At 37.7% G+C, this 24,108-nt stretch overlaps 2 protein-coding genes across 3 annotated transcripts in view; one reads left to right on the top strand and one right to left on the bottom strand.

The window, feature by feature from the left end:
• CHD1 (chromodomain helicase DNA binding protein 1) overlaps window positions 1-24,018 on the bottom strand; it is a 78,540-nt gene extending 54,522 nt beyond the window's left edge. For both annotated transcript variants that reach the window (XM_039469717.2, XM_039469714.2), the window contains exons 1-3: window positions 23,930-24,018; window positions 21,709-21,909; window positions 221-422 (exon numbers count right to left, since the gene is read on the bottom strand). In XM_039469717.2, coding sequence (XP_039325651.2) covers window positions 221-422; window positions 21,709-21,761 — 255 coding nt within the window. In that variant the 5' untranslated portion in view covers window positions 21,762-21,909; window positions 23,930-24,018. The remainder of the gene's footprint in view (window positions 1-220; window positions 423-21,708; window positions 21,910-23,929) is intronic.
• LOC141585071 (uncharacterized) overlaps window positions 21,964-24,108 on the top strand; it is a 177,814-nt gene continuing 175,669 nt past the window's right edge. Inside the window, exons 1-2 of the mRNA XM_074402243.1 lie at window positions 21,964-22,014; window positions 23,409-24,028. Of these exons, the coding sequence (XP_074258344.1) occupies window positions 21,964-22,014; window positions 23,409-24,028 (671 nt within the window). The remainder of the gene's footprint in view (window positions 22,015-23,408; window positions 24,029-24,108) is intronic.

The raw sequence follows: 24,108 nt of genomic DNA, 5'->3' as shown, positions 1-24,108 counted from the left end.
ATGTGATTTATACTTTGTGTCTTCTAGTTTGAGACTCCATCTATTCCAAGCCAATTAATTCACAGATGTACCACCATGAATGTGAGAATCACTGAAAGTAAATTTTAAAATGTTTTTCATCTTCTCTAAAAGCTAGGTTAAGAATGGTATAAACCAATGCTCTAAATTTTCCCAAAGTAATACAAGCAATCTACCTTTCATTGGGTATTTTATTGATTACCTCAGCTCCATCAACTTTCGGTGGTTTTGCTTGAACTTTGTTTTCTCGGGAAGTGTCTGACTCAGACTCTGACTGACTGCCTGATTCAGATCCGGAGTCAGAGTCACTGCTACCTGACTGGCTACTGCTTCCATCACTACTGCTTCCAGAACTCGAACCAGATCCAGAGCCTGAAGCTGACCCAGAATCATCATCCGACTGGCTATAATTTGAAAATAAACAATTTCAAACAAAATTCATTAGGAATTTAATTTTTCTTAGACGTCAGTAGAAAGCCCCAAATCATTAAATTTTATTTCATACTTAATATTTCAACTATCTTTGGCCAAAAAAAATGGAATTGATTTAATCTATAGTAACAACTGTCATACTTGATAAGATTTATCTATTTATACGTGATAATTACATAGTTGAGAGATTTATAGATTTTTATGGCTAAAACATAAGCAATAAGATCGTAATCTTCTTCTAAAACAATACGCAAAATCTACTAAGTACAAGATCCTAGGTTAGAAATTGAGAAATCAAGAAGTTGAAGCCATGGTACCTACCTTTATAAAGCTCTGATAATTATAAAGTAGGAAATGTGTGAAGAAAACATCAAATGTGTTTAAAAAAAAAAAAAAGTCTTACAGTAACAGCCAGAAATTTATTTGTAGTTTCTGCTCATTTTCAAGTTTCTATGTTCTATCACTCCAGGAGAATATAATTTATTACAATTGAGCTACGATAAAATTAATTTACTCAAAAACATCAGTAACACTGCTTGTCTGAGAAAATCACTTATTAATAAGTTCCTCATTAATAAATCTGAAACAGCATGATTCTATTTCCTAAGGTGTATACACATACATGATTAACATTTCATAAAGTATCCTTTTTTCACTTCTAATTTTTAGTCGAAGAGCAGAAATGATCTGGACTAAACAGTTGACTATGCAATTATCCCCAATGTCATTTGTTTGTATGTTGAAAACCAGGGCATTAAATTTCTGTATATATGGTAGACTCAGCTTTTGATGTAATTTCATTTGGCTTTATGATAAACCACAGGTAATACAGTTTACAGATATACAAGAAAATACAAGCTTCCTGTCCTCTTCTGTAATTTTCCAAAATGCCACCAGATGGAGGCACTACTCTGAGACAATGGACAGTAATTCTCTTTTTCCAGAACAAGAATTTAGTAATTTCTGCATGAAAACAGAGAGGTAAAAATTTGCAAGAATAATTTTGATTCTACAAGTAAGATATATCAATGCTTAAAGTATGAACAAGCACAGTTGTGTCTTTAAATCTAATGGAATAAATGTTTTATTCGTAGAAATGGTAAATAAAAATTTGCTTCTTAAAGGCTTATGCTATAAAGATCATTTATGCCATCATGTCTGCTCTCTGGTCACATAGTTTTGAGGTCCAAAACCAGCATATTAAAATTTTTTTTTTTTTTTTGAGATGGAGTTTCGCTCTTGTTACCCAGGCTGGAGTGCAATGGCGCGATCTCAGCTCACCGCAACCTCCGCCTCCTGGGTTCAGGCAATTCTCCTGCCTCAGCCTCCTGAGTAGCTGGGATTACAGGCACGCGCCACCATGCCCAGCTAATTTTTTGTATTTTTAGTAGAGATGGGGTTTCACCATGTTGACCAGGATGGTCTCGATCTCTTGATCTTGTGATCCACCCGCCTTGGCCTCCCAAAGTGCTGGGATTACAGGCTTGAGCCACCGCGCCCGGCCTTAAATTTTAATTTTTAAAGCCATATTTTACTTGCATCCCTTGTGAGAAATTTTAGCAAGGATATTAAAATATATTTTTCCTGACATATAATTTTATTTTTCCCTTAACACAGTAGGTAAGCAAATCTTTCATTTATTCAATAAAATTTACTGAGAACTATCATGTGTTAGGCACTGGGGAGAGACTGAGATGAGACAAAGTCCTTACCGTTAAAAGAACTACTTAACCTTAAGACAGTCATATAAACAGATAAATATTCTTTGCTATGCTTAAGACAACTGATCCACATATATGGGGAGCACTAAAGATACAACCAAGTTTGGTATAGTAGTCAGAAAACACTTAGAAGAAAGTGCTGTTAAATGAGTTCTTCATCAAACAGTTAAGCAGAAAACTCTCTAATTGCTTAAAAGCTTCATGAGGATCCTGTTTCTTTTTTCTACTGTACCTAGCATAGTACCACACAGATGGGTGCTCAGTAAATATGTGAAAAGTAGATAGATGAATGACTGATTTGTGGGGGCCACCATGGGCCTATAATTCTTAAAAGTATCTTCATTAATCATTCCAGATGCATAGCAAGTAAAAACTGCTTGTTAACAAATCAAAATTCTTAAATTAATATAGAAATCTTTCCGGCCGGGCGCGGTGGCTCAAGCCTGTAATCCCAGCACTTTGGGAGGCCGATGCGGGTGGATCACGAGGTCGAGAGATCGAGACCATCCTGGTCAACATGGTGAAACCCCGTCTCTACTAAAAGTGCAAAAAATTAGCTGGGCATGGTGGTGTGTGCCTGTAATCCCAGCTACTCAGGAGGCTGAGGCAGGAGAATTGCCTGAGCCCAGGAGGCGGAGGTTGCGGTGAGCCGAGATCGCGCCATTGCACTCCAGCCTGGGTAACAAGGGCGAAACTCCGTCTCAAAAAAAAAAAAAAAAAAAAAAGATATCTTTCCTTTCACATTCTTTAGGCAGTAGTAGTTCTGTCTGGAGATAAAGCAACAGCCGGAGGCTAGGCTACTCTAATGGCACAGGTTTATTGTTAGAATGTATTTACCCTGGGTATTAGAAATACTGAATAAGGCATTTATTTTATTGAGTTTTTCTTTAGCAGGAAAAAGAATATGCAAAAGAGAGTAAGAAATATCTTATTTACTGGTACAGAATGATCTAAGATACAGTTTAAGTGAAAAAAAGACACAAAATGTTTACAGAATGCTTCTTTTGTATAAGAAGGAAAAATATTCATATATACCAGCTTGTATTTTTGGAAAAGCAACAATGGTCCAACTAATTCAAACATGATTACCTGAAGAGAAAAGGAGGGAAGAGTAGAAGGAACAGCAATTGAAATGAGTCTTCAGTTTTGGAATTAGGTTATATGTTTTCCATAATTTTTTTAAAAAGAGTTTTTTTTAAAAAATGAAAGAAAAATATATATGGGGCCAAAAAAAAAGTTACAGACATAAAACTTTGAGCTAAAATAGATGAAAAGCCTCTCCCTAATAATTTTATTTCTGCCTTCCGCTAAAATGCTCTTTCTAAAATAAAAAGCTGATCATGGCCTTTCAAGTCTTCTATCCTATAACAAAGTTCAACAAACATGTATGAGATTTTTCAGGAATCTCCAATCTATTTTCAGCTAGTTGCTCACTTACAGAACTAAGTTCAAGCTTACATGACAAGCTACATGTAATTCTCTGAAAGCCACTTACTCTTTCCATTTCCTGCCTTTGTACCAGTCCTTCTCTTTTCATTATGTAATTTTTAACTTGAGTCCCACCTCATAGCTACTCTTCCAAAAAATCTCTGCCAACTCTATCCCAACCCAACGTTAAATTAGGTATCCTTCCTCAGCACTCCCAAAACTTCTTGAATATACACCTCTATCTTGGTTACAAGCAAACAATGTAATAATCACTGAGTGTTTTTGTTTCTACGTACCCTACCTACCTAAGACCATATGTTCCTTGAGCGGTGCTGGGACTGACTTATTGCTACTCTTATGTCAAATATTAAATGAAGAGCACAATGTTTCATAGGTAGATGGATGACTAAGTAAGTAAATCAAAGAGACATTAGGGATACAGTTTTACATCTTTTATGTAAAACTCACAAGTCTGGCTATGAAATCTCTGATCTCCAATTAATATTTTAGGTAATAAACAATATTACTAGTCTTTTATACAACTGAAATATCTGTACAACACTTAAAGAGTTATCCTCAAAGTACATTAAATCTCATTGGCACAATATTAAAGTGGTAGGTGGATTATTAAAAATACTAAATTCTTTATTCAGATAACAGACCCATAGAAAAAAATAAACCCATTGAATCCCTCACTCAATTCCCAAAAGAAAAATCACCATTAATAGATACTATAATTATAGTTTTCTTAGAGAAAATTAAAGAGAAATATCACATTTAAAAGACAGTAATTCAAATTAAAGTTTCTTTTCTCTCTCTCTCTGTGTGTGTGTGTGTGTGTGTGTGTGTGTGTGTGTGTTTATTTTTGAGACGGAGTTTCGCCCTTGTTACCCAGGCTGGAGTGCAATGGCGTGATCTCGGCTCACTGCAACCTCCGTCTCCTGGGTTCAAGCAATTCTCCTGCCTCAGCCTCCCGAGTAGCTGGGGTTACAGGCGTGTGCCACCATGCTCAGCTAATTTTTGTATTTTTTTAAGTAGAGACGGAGTTTTACCATGTTGACCAGGATGGTCTCGATCTCTTGACCTCGTGATCCACCCATCTTGGCCTCCCAAAGTGCTGGGATTATAGGGGTGAGCCACCGCACCCGGCCCAAGTATATTTTTACATATAATTTCAAATGTATAGAGCAATACGATGAATTATCTTGACTCTCTCACCCAGCTCCACAATTATCAACTCATGCCTATCTTGATTCAACTAAAAAACTATATGTAGACATGTGCAATTCCAACATATCTTAAAAGATCACATTTCAATATTAAAGATATTTAATATTATTATATTAAACATTAAGTATATTGAGTAACATTAAATTTCCACATCGGGCTATCCCTTTAGTCTCATGATTGCTTCTTCCACTGTTCTGCTTTCCTGAGTTTGCTAAGCACACCCTTGTGTTACCATTTAACTTATTTTTCCGTCCCTTGTATTTCTTATAAACTGGCTATAATATCTAGAGACTTGATCAGATTCAACTTCAGCTCTTCTTGACAAGAATAGTTTATGAGTGGTATTGTGGACTTCCACCAGAAGGCACTTAATGTTTTGTTGTTTCCTTTTCTGTGAGCTTTAGTATAAATCTGTGGATTCAGGTACTGCCAGCCTTATCCATCCATCATAAAGCTCTCCATCACTTCATAACCTATATTTTTAGCAGCCATTGATGATCATATGTCTTCATTCATTAATTAGAGGCAGTAAAATCATGATATTCATCAGTTAATCAATACATATTTTCTTCATTATTAGGGGGAACACCTCCATAAAGTGAAACTTTCCCTCATATTTGTTAACTCTGAGGTATAAGAAAAGGCCCTTCATTTCTTTTCCTTATTTACCAGTTTTCAAAATGAGTGAAATCACCAGCATCCTTCAAAATACACCAAGAAATTTTTAAGTCCCAATATGAACTCATGGATTTGTATTTATTTAATTAATTTTATTCCATTGTCAAGCATCCTTGTTGATTTCCAAACTCTCCCATCTTTAACCAAAAGGAATCCCTTTATTAGCTTCTAACTACTTCTGACAAGACCCGAAGTAGTCTTTCTTTGACAGCCTACCTGTCTTTCTAATATGACAGGACGGACCAGGCTCATCTTGTGTCTTTCTTGCTTCAGGCTATAACCCAGCCATTTTATCAAAAAGCCCCTCTATTTATAATAAATTGGAAACTAAACTGCAATCTGAGTACTAGATGAATCTATTACTACTGGACTGGCTGCCTTATTTAGGATTTTTCAATGGAATGAGCTAGGATGTGTGCATTTTGAGAGAAAATACATTAAGAATTCATGTAATTCAAATTCAAAACTGCAGGCTTTTTATTTCTTTGAGTTTACATTCATGTCATCACTTGGGTTGAGTTTCTTGGTTGCAAATGGCACTGCTTATTTGCTTTATTTCATTTTTAATAGTTTCAAAATAATACCATTATTATAAACAATATGATTATTAAAGTTAAGATGACTATGCAATTCCTTTTGTTTTCAGGAATACTGACTTCTATAATCTAATGACTGCTATCAAGGCAGGTAGAATAATTTAATCTCTGTGTGACTACCAATTTGGCATAGTTAGGATCATTTGCTTTTTTTAATAGAGACTGTGCTTTCTTACTGATTTTATGTTGCTTTATTTACTTGGATCCAACTTCAGAGCTACAGAACAAATTATAGTCAGAAGTTCAGCTTCCATTCCCGACTCCTCTACACTATGTCCTCTCTTCTCCTATAGTAAACATTTTAAAAATTTTTATTTTTTCCCTCTTTAATATAAGCAAATTATGAATGTTTATATTGCCCCTTTCATAAATAGTCATCAAAATATTTTACACTCTTAAATAAATGGTGGTGGATCATATACACATTATATCCTGGAGATCATTCCACAGTAGTGAACATACTTTTCTTTGTGCAACTACATATATTACATTTTGCAGATGCATCACAGTTTCATGTCCCTCAAGGATGTACACGTTGTTCTTGGTTCTTTGATTCTACAAATAGTGATACCAAAAATATGGCCCTATGCAGATATCTTTTTTATTTACAACAATGTGTCTTTTGATGTGCTATTTATCAACCAATATAAACTCATCCTCTCTGAAGTTTTAAATTTACAATCAACTAGCACGTAAATCTTGACTTCTAAATACTATTCCACACTTAAATAAACTACAGCTCCTTTGAGAAATGGCAGATTCTAAGGCTGCAACAGGAAAAGTACAAGATGAGTTTAACAATCTTCCTGGGCTAAAATGAAAAGAGAAAAAATATGGATGCACGTCAAAAAGGACAGAGGAAAAACAAAAGGATATGGGAGCCAACTTGAGGAAGCGTCCATTGACCAAATCTAATTTGAGCATAAAAATAAAGACAATTAAGAATCATTACTCAAAACAGGAACCCCTGAATCTGCGCAGATGACGGAAACAGAGGGCTCTGATAGAGCTCTGAATGTCAACTGGTAAATGTAGACAGGGTAGCACTCTTAGAAAACCATTATTATGCAATCATCATAGAAAATGCTGGTTTGGGCAAAAAATCATCAATGGATGCTAAATCCAGGGGAAGAGTTTGCTGAGTAGGATATTTACACAGATTCAAAGTGTCTTCTCAGAAATTGCTTCTTAGCTCTAACAGATAAATTAGAAATCACAGTGGAGAAACTGGACACCATGTCCTAATGATTGAAAGTAGCGTCACTAATAGGGGCAGACAAACAATGTGAGCTCCAGCTGTGAAACACCTAAGAAAGCTGTATCATTACCTACAAGTTCTCCAGCTGGGTATGCAGGGTAAGAAATGCATAAGTTGGATCTAATCCTATGTGGATACCAGAAAAACCCAAAATGAGAAATATATTCTATGAAATAACTAGCTTATAGTCTTTTGAAAGACAAAGACACAGTCACATGCAATACGTAATCTCTGTACTGAAAGATCATTGATCAAACTGGAATGCAGATTGAAAATTCAAGTATTGTACCAGTGTAAATTTTCCTGAATTTAATAACAATACAGGCCTTAAGTAAAAGAATACTTTTTTAAAATTATAAAATACATACTGACTGTTTTGGAGAATGATCTAAAGGAAAAAAAAAAAAAAATATATACTGAAGTGTAAAAGTTGTGATTTTTTGCAATCTACTATATCACAAGTTTTCTTCATTTACATCCAAGATTGTGAAATCTTCTTTGCAGGTAGTAAAAAAGTACAATGATGTAAAAATCTAAAAGCCACAGAAGTCAAGTGAATGTAACAGACAAGTAAACATTCAATAAGAAAAATATAAACAAAATCATCTAATATATAATGTGTCAATAAATTGGCAAAACCAGGCCAAAAGAAATAAAATAACTGAACAAAACTTAAAAATCTGAAAAGGTAAAAATGAGCATGAAAGAAGGCAAATGTCAAGACTGGGCATGGTGGCTCATGGCTATAATCCAGCACTTTGTAGGAGGATGAAGCAGGTGAATCATCTGAGGCCAGGAGCTCAAGACCAGCTTGCCCAACATGGTAAGACCCCATTACTACTAAAAACACAAAAACTAGTTAGGTATGGTGGTACGCACCTGTAATCTCAGCTACTTGGGGGCTAAGGCAGGAGAATAGCTTGAACCTGAGAGGCGGAGGTTGCAGTGAGCCGAGAACGCACCACTGCACTCCAGCCTGGGCAACAAAGCGAGACTCTCTCTCAAAAAATTAAAATAAAATGAAGAAAAGTCAAATGTATACAACAGCCACCTCAGAAACTGCTAGTAGCACTAGAGAAGAGACTGTCTGTGAGTATTTAAACATTGTATGTAAATTAGACTGCCTATACCAAAGCCTTAGATCTGTCATTTATTTTCAATTATATTAAATAACATACACATTCATTTACTTCTGTTCTTAGCACACATTTTCTTTTTTGTATATATAATTTCCCTACTTTTTCTTTATTTTTTTAACCTGTTAATAGTGTTTAGATGAATTAGATTTCAGGAAGGGGTATTGGGAAAACCCTGATAGAAGGTAAACTAATATTCCACAGAATTATAATGGAGAATTGTGTGCTTGACAAAGAGAGCTACAAATACACAAATCAAAGAATTGTATTTACTAAAGAACAGAGCATACTGCACTAAATTCTCATCCTATGCCTCTTGTTTCCTTCCACCTATAGCTACTGCTTAAGTGTCAATGTCATTCAAAGGAGTTTGCTGGCATGGTGGCTCACACCTGTAATCCCAACACTTGGGGAAGCTGAGGCAGGAAGATCACTTGAGACCAGGAGTTTGAGATCATCCTGGACAACATAATGAGATCCTGTCTCCACAAAAACAATACAAACTTAGCCAGGTGAGGTGGCACGTGCCTGCAGGCGTAGGTACTCAGGAGGCTGAGGTAGGAGGATCGCTTGAATCCAGGGGTTCGGGATTGCAATGAGCTATGACTGTGCCACTGTACTCTAGCCTGGACAAAAGCCAGACCCCAACTCTTAAGAAAAGGGAAGGCAGCCTTCTTTTAGGGAATTCTTGAAAGAATTTGTAGACACACACTTACAGGGCAAATTTGGGACTAACTTGATGTTCTGAAGTTCAAACATGAATTATTTTCCTCTAGCTCTCTAGCCTTTTTCTTCTCCTTCTAATTGTTATTTGTACCTGCACACTGGTTAGATGAACCTCAGGTTTCTGCCACGTAGAACTAATAAAGATATTTCAAGATTACTGGGAAGATGAAAAGTGATTAAAACATAATTGCCTAACACCTAGTAGGAGTTCAATATTGGTATGAGAGATAAAAACCACTGATGTTTCTTGAGTTCAAAATGAGAATCATTACTTCAAAATTTGCTTTAGATGTTCTTTGGACTATCATATTTATAAGTATAAATACAGAAAATGTCTATGAATAAAATCTACACATATCTTCAAAACAAATTATTTAATAAAAAAGAAAATATGATGTTATTAGTTGGTACCATGTGTCAGCAGGCTCTTATTTAATCCTTTTATTTTCAAATTATAAACAAATAAATAGAGGCTCAGAGAAGGCTGTGTAAATAAATGCCAACACTGTAATAACAACTATACAAATTATGAATACATATGGAGAACTGAAAGGAAGTTCAAAAAAATGAAAGCCACGCCAGGCGCGGTGGCTCACGCCTGTAATCCCAGCACTTTGGGAGGCTGAAGCAGGTGGATCACGAAGTCAAGAGATTGAGACCATCCTGGTCAACATGGTGAAACCGCATCTCTACTAAAAATACAAAAATTAGCTAGGCATGGTGGCGCACGCCTGTAGTCCCAGCTACTAGGGAGGCTGAGGCAGGAGAATTGCTTGAGTCCAGGAGGCGGAGGTTGCAGTGAGCCGAGATCGTGCCATTGCACTCCAGTCTGGGTAACAAAAATGAAACTCCGTCTCAAAAAAAAAAAAAAAAAAGAAAGCCACTAATCTCTTAGGAGAGTGGTTTATTTAAAAAAAAAAAAAAAAAACCTATTAATGTTTGTGGTAGAAAACATGCTCCTCCCCATCCACCCAGTATCTATTTTGTTTGTCCTCTAGTATTAATAACCATCCCTCCCAGTTTTGGTTGACACATGCCCATCCAGCTAAAGATTAGCTTTCTCAGTATCTTCTACAGTTCAGTGTAGTCATGTGAGTAGGTTCTGGCCAACGAGATACAGCTAGAAGTGATAGTGATGTGTGATTTCTACATCATAGCCTTAAAAATGAAGTGGCTTGCCTTAAATCCTCCCACTTTGCATCTCCTCCCTAGTAGCTGAAAAGGGCAACCACTAGATTATTATACATTAAGAAGAGCAAGGGTGCTCACTAACCAGAGGACCTGGATAATCTCCAAGGACAGAACTCACTTACCTGAGAGTGAAATAAGTAGTTATATTTAAGCCCCTGTGTTTTGAGGTCTCTAGTATAGTATCCTGATTCTCTAGCTAACACACTGCACTAACATTTGTGAAATAAACATTTTGGAAAGAACAGATTTTAAACATACACAATTTTAACTCACCCGCTCATCTCCTCAACTAATGAGTATTGAGCTAGAGTTTCTATTAGAACAAAATGCCACAGGAAAAAAAATACTTTTAAGTAAAAGCAAAAAGATAAAATAGACCGGGCATGGTGGCTCACGCCTGCAATCCTAGCACTTTGGGAGGCCAAGGTGGGCAGATCATGAGGTCAAGAGATCGAGACCATCCTGGCCAACAGGGTGAAACCCCATCTCTACTAAAAATACAAAAAAAAAAAAAAAATAGCTAGATGTGGTGACACACGCCTGTAATCCTAGCTGCTTGGAAGGCTGAGGCAGAATAGCTTGAACCCGGGAGGCAGAGGTTGCAGTGAGCCAAGACTGCACCACTGCACTCCAGCCTGGCAACAGAGCAAGGCTCAATCTCAAAAAAACAAAATAAAATAAGAAAAATAAAACTGGCCCAATTCCTGACTGAGGAACTGGAAATGGGTGAAATGCAATCACAGGCATGATTTTGTGGGAAATGATTTTAGAACTCAGCACTTGTACCTTCTCCATACTTTTCTGTCTGAAGAATACTTTTGCTCCAAAACAATCAATAAAACTTTTCACTCTTCAAGACTATTCAAAAATAAGACTATTCAAAACTATGTCCTTTAGGTAGTCATTCCCTGGTTTCTCCAGGCACAGATCATTGCTCTAGCTCATGTTCCCACAATATTTTGCTCATGTTATTAATAATTCCTTCACAATATTACAATTATTTATATATATATCTCTCTCTTAACTAGGTCTTGAAAATTATTAAGTCAGGGCCTTTATTTTAGTTATTGTATAGACCACTTTCCACTTCAGCATGACTGCAGAAAGAATCTGGAAAGTAGCAGGCAATGACTAAATGCTAAGTTTTAAGAATTAGTGGCCAAACAATGGCTTTGAAACTTTTTGGACCATGACCTACATAATAAATTTCATATCACGATGCAGTATACACACACATAAACATAAATAAAAAGTTTGATGAAATAGTACGAAAAAAAGCTACAAAAGGTTTCGGAAAACATCTTCTCATCTGTACAACTCTGAAAACCAGGTAGTTCCACTGCTTTGTTAGGCACTCACTAACAAAAACAACAGTTCCTTTCAGCATTCTAATCTACCAATCCAAGACAAAACTGTATTATTAACTCTTCTTAAAGTACAATATGATCCTATCGCCTTAAAGTTTCTAACTGAAGAAATTAAAACTGCTAAAAGTGGAAAGACACTAGGAAGAGTAACTTTTAGCATGACTAATTTCAAAGTTGATTATTTAGTTATGTTGAACCTGGGGTAAACTCAAAAGTAAGTATTTTCTAAGTAAGCAGAAAATGACTAGATAAGAAATAAGGGCTATGTACACATACATTTAAAAGTCACTGAATAATAGTTTCATAAGATACATATAAAATTTATATGGGAGGCTGAGGCAGGTGAATCGCTTGACCCGTAAGGTGGAGGCTGCAGTGAGCTGTTACAGCACCACTGCACTCCAGACTGGGCAACAAGAGCAAAACTCCACCTCAATAAATAAATAAATATATAAACAAATACATATTCAATTTTAAAGAGATTATTGATATTTAGTTTGTTTTTTTAAAAAGGCTTAATACAAAAATTAGCCAGGGGTGGTGGTGTGCACCTATAATCCCAGCTACTCAGGAGGCTGCAGCAGGAGAATAGCTTGAACCCAGGAGGCAGAGGCTGCAGTGAGCCAGATCGCACCACTGCACTCCTGCCTGGGCAAAAGAGCAAAATTCAGTCTCAAAAAAAAAAAAAAAAAAAAAAGTCTTAAATATTTATATGCTTTTAAATTACTTTAGCGAATACTGTTACAAAAAAAAAAAATGAAGTTACCAGCAATACATAATTTTAAACACAATTATTTAATTATTTATTATTTAGTATTTCACCTGTCTGCATAAACCTATGGGGTGCGTACTGCACCTAAGAAAAAGCTTTTACTGTGAGTCATTTGGTTTAAAAGCTGAAATAAAGAACGTAGTATGTATCAGACGCTAGGTTGCTGGACAATCTTTCAGTACAAAATACATTCTAAAACTGGAATAGATAAAAGATTATTTAGAATTTTGGTACCCCATTTACAATTCTATTTCTTTTCTTACAAATTTTCCTTTCACATAAAAGCCCTACCTTTTACTAATGTAACTGAGGACTGAGTCATTTAGAACTATAACAACAGTAACAATAGTAACAATAGAAGTAACAATAATCAATCTCAAGCACAAAAGCAAGAAGACTCCTTGTTTTAGGCTTGTGGGAATTTAGACTATTACTTGACTCTTTTCCAATGGCCCCATCCCTTGACATAAAAACTGTTGATCCTAGGACTCATAATCCTCTACTAACATACTTTTCTTCAGTATAAAAATTAAATTACTCAACTTTTTACCTAAGCCTATCAAAATGCCTTACCACTGAAGTCACATTACCAGGACATTTTTAACATATATGAAATTTAAGATTATCATGGTTTTAAACGATCCCTCCAAAAACAAAGAAACAAACAAAAAAACTCCTCATTTTAATATTAGGCTTGATACTTGTTCTTATCATCAAACTTCACTCCTACATTTGAACTAGCAGAGATTTTGATATCTCTCTGCATTTATGGCATCCACCTGATACATACATGTATTTCTGGATTGTTATCACTTTCTTGATCATAAGCTTTATAAAGAAACTCAAATTTTAGAATCCCATGGTATCTACCACATAGTAACTGCCCAATCATTATGAAAACAAACACTTTTATTTCTGTGAGCAACAACAGAAGAACTGAGAAATAGCTCTTGGGAGTCAATTTCATTAAGAAATGAGTATCCCAGCTGGGCGCAGTGGCTCACACCTATAATCCCAGCACTTTGGGAGGCCGAGGCGGGTGGATCACGAGGTCAAGAGATCGAGACCATCCTGGTCAACATGGTGAAACCCCATCTCTACTAAAAATACAAAAATTAGCTGGGCATGGTGGCGCATGCCTGTAGTCCCAGCTACTCGGGAGGCTGAGGCAGGAGAATTGCTTGAACCCAGGAGGCAGAGGTTGCGGTCAGCCGAGATCGCGCCATTGCACTCCAGCCTGGGTGACAAGAGCCAAACTCCGTCTCAAAAAAAAAAAAAAAAAAAAAAAAGAGTATCCCACTATTCTTGTGCCTTATACCTCAGTTCTGAGAGATATTGTGGATACTCAATTCCAGAAGTCAGTACTGTTGGAATAGGACTCTGCATATCTCCAACTTTGTCTGTACATTATTTTAATCTCAATAACAGATCTCAATCTATCTACACCAAAGAAACTTGAGTGCAATTTAACATCTAAATTTGACTTTTGACTGAACGGTCACCTCATATCATAGTGATAGATCATGTATTTTCAGACTTTTTTTTTTTTTTTTTTTTGAGACGGAGTTTCACTCTTGTTACCCAGGCTGGAGTGCAATGGTGCGATCTCGGCTCACCCCAACCTCCGCCTCCTGGGTTCAGGCAATTCTCCTGCCTCAGCCTCCTGAGTAGCTGGGATTACAGGCACGCGCCACCATGCCCAGCTAATTTTTTGTATTTTTAGTAGAGACGGGGTTTCACCATGTTGACCAGGATGGTCTCGATCTCTCGACCTCGTGATCCACCCGCCTCAGGCTCCCAAAGTGCTGGGATTACAGGCTTGAGCCACCACGCCCGGCTATGGGGGAGGGACCAGATCATGTATTTTCAAATCGTAACACCAACTTTCTCAGTCACATATACAAGTTGATTCTAGCACAAGATTCCTGGAATCTCTCCGTAAGACTAGTGGTTTCAAACCATTCACATGGGTAATGCGCTCCCCATGGGTAGTACTTATTCTGCTATGCTTCCTTTTTTCTCCTTCCTTTACCTGGAACTAAGCCACACAAAAACTTGTAACAATGAATAAATCTTGGGTAAAGAACTGCAAAGCTAGATGTCTAACACATTCTCCTTATTAGGGGACTTGTACTTCTTTATTGGGGGACTATGACTTCCATAAAAATCTTCCTTTCCATCACCCTTCTGAATATATACCATTTGTTCGTTCTTTCTTTTCAAACTACACCATTTCTCACCATTAAAATCACAAATGTTAAAGCACAATATAAAAACTTTCCAAATAGCTCATTACATGACACTAGTAATTTACCCTCTATTTTTTTTTTTTTACCTTGCTTACATGCTCATTTGGCCCCACAAATTTCAATATACTCAATTGTATATTTAGACTGGCTATTCCATTATCATCCCTAGATTATAATAATCTTTCTTCAAGTTAATTTACAACTTTAAAACCTGACAAGATGCTGAATGACTATAGGTGAACAGCTTCGTATACATACATATGAATTTAACATGAATACAATTCTCCCGGGAATCTTGTTAAAATGGAAATTCTGGTTCATTAGATCTGGGATGCAGAGGGACCTCTTAAGATGAAGGAATTGCTCTATACAGTACTGGAGTAGACAATAAATGATTCTATGCACTTGTCAAAACCCATAGAACTGTGTATCATGGAATAAATGTTAATATACAGAAGTTTTAAAATCAACCAGTGTAATGATCATCACAGGATGGAATGCAGATTGTGACAAATTAATTTTATCACAAATTTATCACATAAGCACACTCAAAGGGGTGAGGGAAAAATGAACTTGACCAACATCAGAAAACAGTGTTTTGACTAGAAACTTAAAGGCTAAATACTAAAGTGCACTGCACATAAACACCATATTTTAGTCAGGAAATCAGTTTCTCCTGTTAATGCATCCTAGAAATTCTGACTGCTTTACATGTGTATTAGGAGTGAATATATAAGCACATAAGTAGTGGATAGTGAGAGCCAGGTTTCTCATTGTTGGATATGGAGTTACAAAGGAATAAGAAAGGAAGGTTAGAATGAACCTTGTAGTACAGGATGAGAATTAGAGCCATCAGTATGAACTCATGCTTATGTATGAGTTAATATGTATACAGATGCAAAGATACAGAAATGACTACAGATATGTAAGTACACATAGTACATCTACATATATTATCTAGCTCTGTCCACTTTGTTCACTGAGAAGGTATAAAAGTAGGGACACTTGAATACCAACAAGAATACCCAGTAACCGAATCTTGGTTTCTAATACCATTCTCCAAAAAAAAGAAACAAGGAACCAAGGCTTCTTGGAGAGTGGCTGACTCTAGAGTAAAAGGAAGTGTGTAAAAGAAACAAAGCTTCCAAAAGCCAGAACTAGATCAATTCAAGTAATAAGTCAACTTACTGGATCACAACTCAAAATATGTATTATACATAAATACATGAATATTATTTACAAACATGTTCTTTATGCTTTGAGTTGTAATCCACTAAAGTGGGATACAAACATGTTCTTTATGCTTTGAGTTGTAATCCACTTTAGTGAATCCCACTTTAGTGGATTACAACTCAAAGCATATACATAAATCCATACGTACATAAATGTATAAATTTCCTTTCAAGAGAAACTCGCAAATACTACCTTGACCAAGTAATAGACGTTAACGTTACAAGTAATGTCATGTGGATATAATGTTTCCCATATGACGTGACCAGCACACTTAATCTTTGTGGTACTTTCTAAAAACCTAACCCTAGTTTATCCTAAGAACAACAGTCTTAGGATAGAACGTTTATCCTAAAAACGTTAGGTTTTTAGAAAACCTAGAAACCTAACCCTAGTTTATCCTAAGAACAACAGCCATGGTGGCTCATGCCTGTAATCCCAGCACTCCTTAGGTCAGCCTGTCTCTAATAAAAATACAAAAATTAACCAGGCATAGTGGTATACACCTGCAGTCCCAGCTACTCAGGAAGCTATGGCAGGGGAATTGCTTGAACCCAGGAGGCAGAGGTTGTAGTGAGCTAAGATCACGCCATTGCACTCCAGCCTGGGCAACAGAGCAAGACTCCACCACAAAACAAAATAAAACTAAACACAACACCAACAGAAAAACCAAGATTTCAAGATATTCTACAGGACACGTGGCTGGTATTTCTGAAGACTGTTTAGAGCATAAAAACTATTAAAAGACTTAGAAACTCTCTCAGATGAAAGGAGTCTGGGAAGATGTGACAACTAAATGCCATGTGGTACTCTGGATTTAATGCTACAACAGAAAAGAGGGAGTTAAAGGGAAAAAAATCAATAAAATCCAGGTAAAGCATAGAGTTTAGGTAATTATTTTTTAAAAAGAATTTTTAAAAAATGGCTATAAATCTCATTTCCCCATCTGGAAAGTGGGAATCGTAACACTGTATGCATCAATGGAGTTTTGTGAGGATGAACTGTGCTAATTCAAGTAATGCACAATGCCCTATGTGCCTCATGCTAGGTTAAGGCAGAATAAGAGCTCAATAATCACTGATTTCCATTGTTAGTGTTTCCAGAAAAGTGAAACTTACCTAGCTTCTTGCTATTCTGGCTCAAGACATAATTCACTCGAGGTTCCCAGAAAATTAAAACCATATGTAACAACATCAATAACAAAAAAAGTGGCAAGATGCTATGACTCCAGATGAATAGCTTCATATAAAGGTATATGAACTTAAAACACAAGAATCACATGGGAATCTTGTTAAAATGACGAATCTCATTCAGTAGGTCTCAGATGAGGCACAAGGCCCTACAGTTATCATATGCTCCCAGGTGATGCCAACACTGCTGGTCCACAGATCACAACTGGAGCAGCTTTTTTATTTCTGTAGTTTTAAATATTTCCCATTAAAAAAAAAAAAAGTTTAAACATTTTCTCCATTTCTTTATCATAAAGAAATTCTCATTTTAAAAAACTGAACTGCACCATCTATAACCCAATCAGTCATCAATATCTTAAATAAGCAACTACTTAAGCAGAGCAAAAGGGGAAACCTCACATTAATGTTTGCCCACACATTATCTTACAGACTATACACAGAAAAGAAGTATCTTTGAAAGTCATATATCATTCTGATCTTCAACCATATACACATTCCTGAAGAAAATCACCACTCAAGGTAACTTTAAAACTAAAAAAAAAAAGTCTACCAGGATTTGAAAAATTTGGTTGCAAATACCACCACAAATCCACACAGCTGCAAATTGATGCTTTGAAATCTTCCAGCATTATCTTCAAAAAACCTAACTTCAGTTATATAAAACTTTGTGTTGTGTTGAGCTGTAACTGTTATACAGGTGCATCCTGGCCCACATTTCTTAGTAAATAAATTTCAAGACTGTCAGCAGTATCATTGCCAAAGAGACGTATTTTCCTGTGTATTCTTCTTCCCTTCAGTTAACAGTTATAGAGAGCTCTCCAGACAGAAAGAACACTTAAAATAATTTTTTTCAAAAGAAAGCTAACTGTACCAACCTCAAATGCCAAATGAAATCTGAATTCTATTCCATTTAATAAATTTTCAAAAAGGAAATTCTGAAGCAAAAATACATTTTAGAATTCTAGCCAATAAAAAGCCAAAAATTGCTTCAAAAAACTACTTACAATGAATATCAACTTTAAAAACATAGTATATTTCTCATGTAATTATACTAGGGGCCAGGTGTAGTGGCTCATGCCTGTAATCCCCAGTGTTTTGGGAGTCCGAGGCAGGCAGATCACCTGAGGTCAGGAGTTCAAGACCAGCCTGGCCAACATTATGAAACCCCATCTCTGCTAAAAATATAAAAATTAGCCAGATGCAGTGGTACATGCTTGTAGTCCCAGCTACTCAGGAGGGCTGAGGCAGGAGGACTGCTTGAACCCAAGAGGCGGAGGTTGCAGTAAGCCAAGGTCATGCCACTGCACTCCAGCCTGGGCGATAGCGCAAGACTCTGGCTCAAAAAAAGAGAAAAAAGTTACTCTATATTAATATTCACAGTTATCAAAACTTCGTTTATTTTCAAGAAAATCCCTCTACCTCTAAAGCTAACCTTCTCCGTCCTTTAACTAGGCACAATCTCCCTTCTTTGCCTTATGACAAAAGCTTCTTGGGAAGGGAGTGGGAACTGGGTGTCAATGACAGCAGAGCAGAGCGCAAATAAGAGAAAATGAAGGCAAAACAGAAGGTCTCTTGCCTGATAAACTCCAAAGCAGTTGTAAAAACTAGATAACTTGATAATCACACTTTTCAGAAGCAAACAAAACCTGTATGGTAGAATTAACAACTCAGCATAATTAAAGAAATATGCTTTGCAATTATTTGTGTACACACTGTAAAATTCCTTAAATTTGATTTCACAAGTTTTTCTACCTGTAGTATCAAATTGGACTTATTACTCCTCCTCACTTTAGATATTGCAGAAACAACATATAAAATACTGCAACAGGCATATACTAGCACATGATATGTCTCCATATCCAACAAGAGGATTTACTCTCAAGACTTTTACTTCCAATTTTATGAGTAGTTTGGTTCCTGTGATTCCTTTAGATATCTCTACCTACTAACCATTTCATTGCAACTATGAATAAGAAAATGTGAGGCTACGTATGGTGGCTCACACCTGTAATCCAAGCACACTGGGAAGCCAAGTTGGGAGGACTGCTTGAGCCCATGAGTTTGAGACCAGCAAAGGCAATATGGTGAGATCGCATCTCTACAAAAAATTTTAAAATCAGCTGAGCGTGGTGGCGTGCACACCTGTCAGGAGGCTGAGGTGGCAGAATCATTTGAGCCCAGGAGGTGGAGCGAGAGGCTGCGGTGAGCCGAGACTGCACATCTATACCCCAGCCTAGGTGACAGAGTGAGGCCCTGTCCCCCCACAAAAAAAAGAAAAGAAAAAGAAAATTGTGGGTGGACAATATGACTTTTCCATTTACTTAACTATAGTCAGTAGTCAGTATACCTACAGAGATTTGCATCAAAGCTGAGATTCAAAAGTCTTTTAATTAAACCTCAACTCCGGTGATTCTAGCAAAACTTTACTGTTTGAAAGTTTATGATGCACTTCATAATTAAGATGAAACTTCAATATCAGTTCAATCCTTAGAGTTGAGGCAATCATATGAGATCTAATTAATGCAAAGACAGCATCAACTCAGGTTTTATAGCTCCTAGACCAACACTTGTTAAATAACGCTGCCTTCCATAATTGGTCCTTATTTTATTCTCTATGAAGTTCTTGTTTATCTAAATAGTACCTAGGAAAGCTGATACACTAACGTATACCTAGCAAGGTCAGAAAATTCCAAGTGTCAGGCTGGCACAGCGATTCACATCTGTAATCCCAACACTTTGGGAGGCCGTGGCAGGTAGATCACTTGAGTTCGAGACCAGCCTGGCCAACATGGTGAAATCCTCTCTCTACAAAATACAAAAATTAGCTGTGGGTGGTGGCCAGTGCCTGTAAAACCAGCTACTCCAGAGGCTGAGGTAGGAGAATCACTTGAACCTGGAAGGTGGATGTTACAGTGAGCAGAGATCACACCACTGCACTCCAGCCTGGGTGACAGAGCAAGACTGTCTCAATACAAAAAAATTAGCTGGGCGTGGTGGCGTGTACCTGTAATCCCAGCTACTCGGGAGGCTGAGGCAGGGGAATTGCTTAAACCAGGGAGACGGAGGTTGCAGTGAGCTGAGACTGAGACATTGTACTCCAGCCTGAGCGACAGAGTACTCCATCCAGCCCGAGCGACAGAGACTCGTCTCAAAAAAGAAAAAGAAAATTTCAAATTTCAGATTAAATATAAATAGCACTACTTAGTTTTCTGTCCAACATCTTTTCTTAATCTTCCTAATTGCCAAAACTTTCCTGTTTCTTGTCCACTCCCCTTTTTCCATCACTATAATTAATATTATTGTTATATAGTATCCTGTTACACAAAACATGCTGATTATAAGCAAATATATTCAGTCCACATTATATCAGAAAATATTTTAAGCACTTTACATGAAGCATCTCAAACCTCAATTTTTAAAAAACTTTATTTTTTATAAATTAGAGACAAGGTCTCATTACATGGCCTAAGTTAGTCTCCAACTCCTGAGGTCAAGTGATCCTCCTGCCTCAGCATCTCAAAGTGCTGCGATTACAAGCATGATCCACCAAGCTCAGCCATGAATTTTAAATAAGATAAACAGTGTAATCCCCTCTGGATGAGGCAAAAATCAGAACATCAGAGATTAAGTAATTTGCCCTAATTCACACAACTAATAAGAGGTAGAACTGGGATAAGTAAACAGTCTGACTCCAATGCCCACCATTCCTAATTTCTGTATGTGGTAAGAGCATGTAACTACATGGATTGTAAATCAATATACAGATAACTCAAAATTTGGGAGCTACAGAATTTGAAGAATCTTCTTTGCAAACACTTGACCCAAGCAAGAACTCTTAACTCCTTCCCAGAAATTAAAACTCCAATTTGAAAATAAAACAGGGCCACAGAACTATTTCAACAAATGTCTGACTCAGCACTGTCAATAACTTTCTGCAGTGATAGAATATTTTCTGTGGGCTGTCCAACATGGAAGCCACTAGCCACATGTGATTATTCAGCACCTGAAATGTATCTAGTATGACTAACTGAATTTTGAATATTTTGTAAATGAAGTTTAAATAGTCACATGTGGCTAGTGATTACCACACTAGACAGTACAGGCACAGAAGACAAAATGCCGGAAAAAGATAAGTGAAAAAATTCTCATTGCCTTCATTTAGAAATTAAACTAACACTAAAAATAATTTAAATCTCTTTTTTTACATGCTTCAGCTTAAATTATTACCTAAAATACAAACTTCCAAATGGATTTATATATGCAAGAACCTTCTATATTTAAGACCTACCGTGTATCTGAATTTAAAAAAATTAAATTTGTATCACAAAAAAAGCTTTGTATATTAGAATTCTTTTAGTATTGAATAGCTAAGAGGAAAATCTGAAAACTCTGCTACTGATGAGGAAAACTAAACAATAATAATAAAGAAAAAATAGTCAAGTTTTCAACTCTCTTCACAGAAAACAACTGATAATAAAGGGCTTACCTTGATTCTCCACTACTGTTTCTAACACTTTCTTCATCACTGTGTCCATTCATTGTAAATTATCAAGAAGTTTTAAAGTAAAATATAAATCTTCCCAGTTTAAAAGATGAATATAAATACTAACTCCTCCTTGAATATAAAAATTCACAGATGAATTTTCTTCAACATTCACAGGTTTCCTGGGACTCTCCTTTGATTCACCTAAAGAAAATATATTAACAAATTAAGAAAACTTCCTGCAGAAAAAAGGTAAATATGCCCTATTTAAAACATACAAATCTACGCAAGCCAATTAGATTAAAAGTCGTAAGGAAGAAGCGGGGGGTCTTTTATTAAATACTTAAAATATCTAGATATCTAGTAACTACACGCTGGATCTGACTACTAACTAAAATTTAGTATGCTACTGCTAATACACTTCGGACAGAAGAAATGAAAATATTTGTGGAGTGATAAGACTTTTAGAGACTAATTGCAACTGTCTAACACTGTTTATATATACACACATACATATATTTACACACACACACGTATATATACAGACTACTAAAGCAAGGTGGTAACCCATACATACATCCCAAGAGTAGATAACGGAGTCTTATTAGATAACTTGGTCAAATAAAGTGAGGGAGGGAAAAGGTTACCCTTGATCAAGTCCTCATTCCTATCACCAAGAACTTCATATACCTGAGTGAGAAAGTTTTGAAAATGCTCCCATGGGAGGAACAGGCAAATAAAAGGTATCACATCATCTCAACAAAAATGCCTAAGTCCAAATAAACATGTTCTTTCACAGGTAAACGGACAGTGGGATAAAATTTTTTAAATACTTATCCAGTTTTTCACTTGCTTTTTATTCTGCGGGAAAAAAAAGTAATAGAATATACGCTGTATCTGATTTCTTTAGTAAAAGATTTGGGGCAAAAATAATTATCCAAGGCACACCATTTCCACCTTACAAGATTTCAGTACAACACTGGAGAATCACCTACAAGCCATCCACGAATAAACAAAGGAGATCTCTGGCAGGGGAGGGAGAGGAAGAAGCGGGGGAAGGAGACGTCAGATCCTTCCCCAGCCAGAAAGTACCGAGACAGCCAACTGAGAGCAGAGCTGTCCTCCGACCTCAGCAAAGAGAATTCACTCCTACGATTATTTCCATTCCACAAAAGAGGGAGGGAAACAGACTGTTACCAACTCAATCAAAGCAAAGTCTGCATCTGGATCAGGATGTTAATTCTCTAGACTACAGTCCAGTAGACTCTGCAAGAACAGTTATCTAAAAAGTAATTCTACTCAACACATTTATTCCTAATGTTAAATATTAATCTCAACCCTAGTCAAAGAACCTTACTGAACAACTAAGTCTTAAAAATCTAAGTATGCTAACAAACTGCGTTTCCCGTTTCTTCGTTAAAAGAGTTCACTCCCTTTTTCGTTCCTTTTCACCTTCTTTTCGTCCCTCAAAATGGCTTTCTCTTAACATTTTAACTTCCTTTCCCCCCCATCTCCCTTACTCGAATAAGTCCTGTCTGAGACCCTTTTCACAACCCTAGTTTCTGAAGCTCCAAGTGCACACAGCTCCTTCCTCGTCCTTTCAAGCATCTCAACCATGACTACCCTAAGTTATTAAACCTCTTCAATCCTGTCTTTTAGCAGTTGCTCTGCTCCTGATAAGTTTTTAAAGCGGTACTCTAAAGGGGTTTGGAAACCATCCTCCTCGCTCATCCATCCAAAGCGCTCCAATCAGCCTCCCTCGCGGACCTGTCCCCCTCTCCCAGGGCCTCCTTCCCGGTCCGGGAGTCCCTCTTCCCGCCTCAAACTTCCCGCAGACCCGCCCCGCGCCCTCCCAGGCTCGCTCGAGCCGCCGCCCCCTCCCCCTCCCCCTCCCCGCCGCTCCCCACGTGCTGGGAGCCCGGGTCGCCGCAAGACCAACGCACAGGATAAGCGCTCGCCATTCGCGGGTCTCCTCTCGCGGCCCGGTCGGCTCCAAGCTCAAGAGGCCCTGGCAGGGCCGCCAGGCCAGCGGGAGGATGCGCTCTGCGGCCGCCGGCCCGTGTTCGCCGCTCACACGCCCCCTGCGCCCGCGGCCCGTACACCGCCACCGGCCCTCAGAGAGCCGCCCGGCCTTCGCCCAGCCGCTGGGCCGCCGCCCGGGCACCGCGCCGCGCCCGCCCTCCACCCGGCCGGCTCCTGTCCTTCCCGCCGCCCCCTTTCTTACCGGCGGGCTTGGCGGGGCGGAGGGAGCCGACTCGGGTCGACGGCCTCCCCCGCGCCCAGGATCTCCGCCGCCGAGTCCTAGGGCTCCGGGCGTTTCGGGGTAAGCAAGAGTCCGTGCGAGGGAGGGGGAAGGGGAAAGACGCGGAGGGGAAGGGGAAGCCCCAGCCCGCGGCACCAACG

The sequence above is a fragment of the Saimiri boliviensis genome, chromosome 1, assembly GCF_048565385.1.
Source record: "Saimiri boliviensis isolate mSaiBol1 chromosome 1, mSaiBol1.pri, whole genome shotgun sequence".
NCBI classification, from domain to species: domain Eukaryota; kingdom Metazoa; phylum Chordata; class Mammalia; order Primates; family Cebidae; genus Saimiri; species Saimiri boliviensis.
The sequence above is the reverse complement of the archived record's forward strand: the minus strand, read 5'-3'. Positions and strand labels throughout refer to the sequence as shown.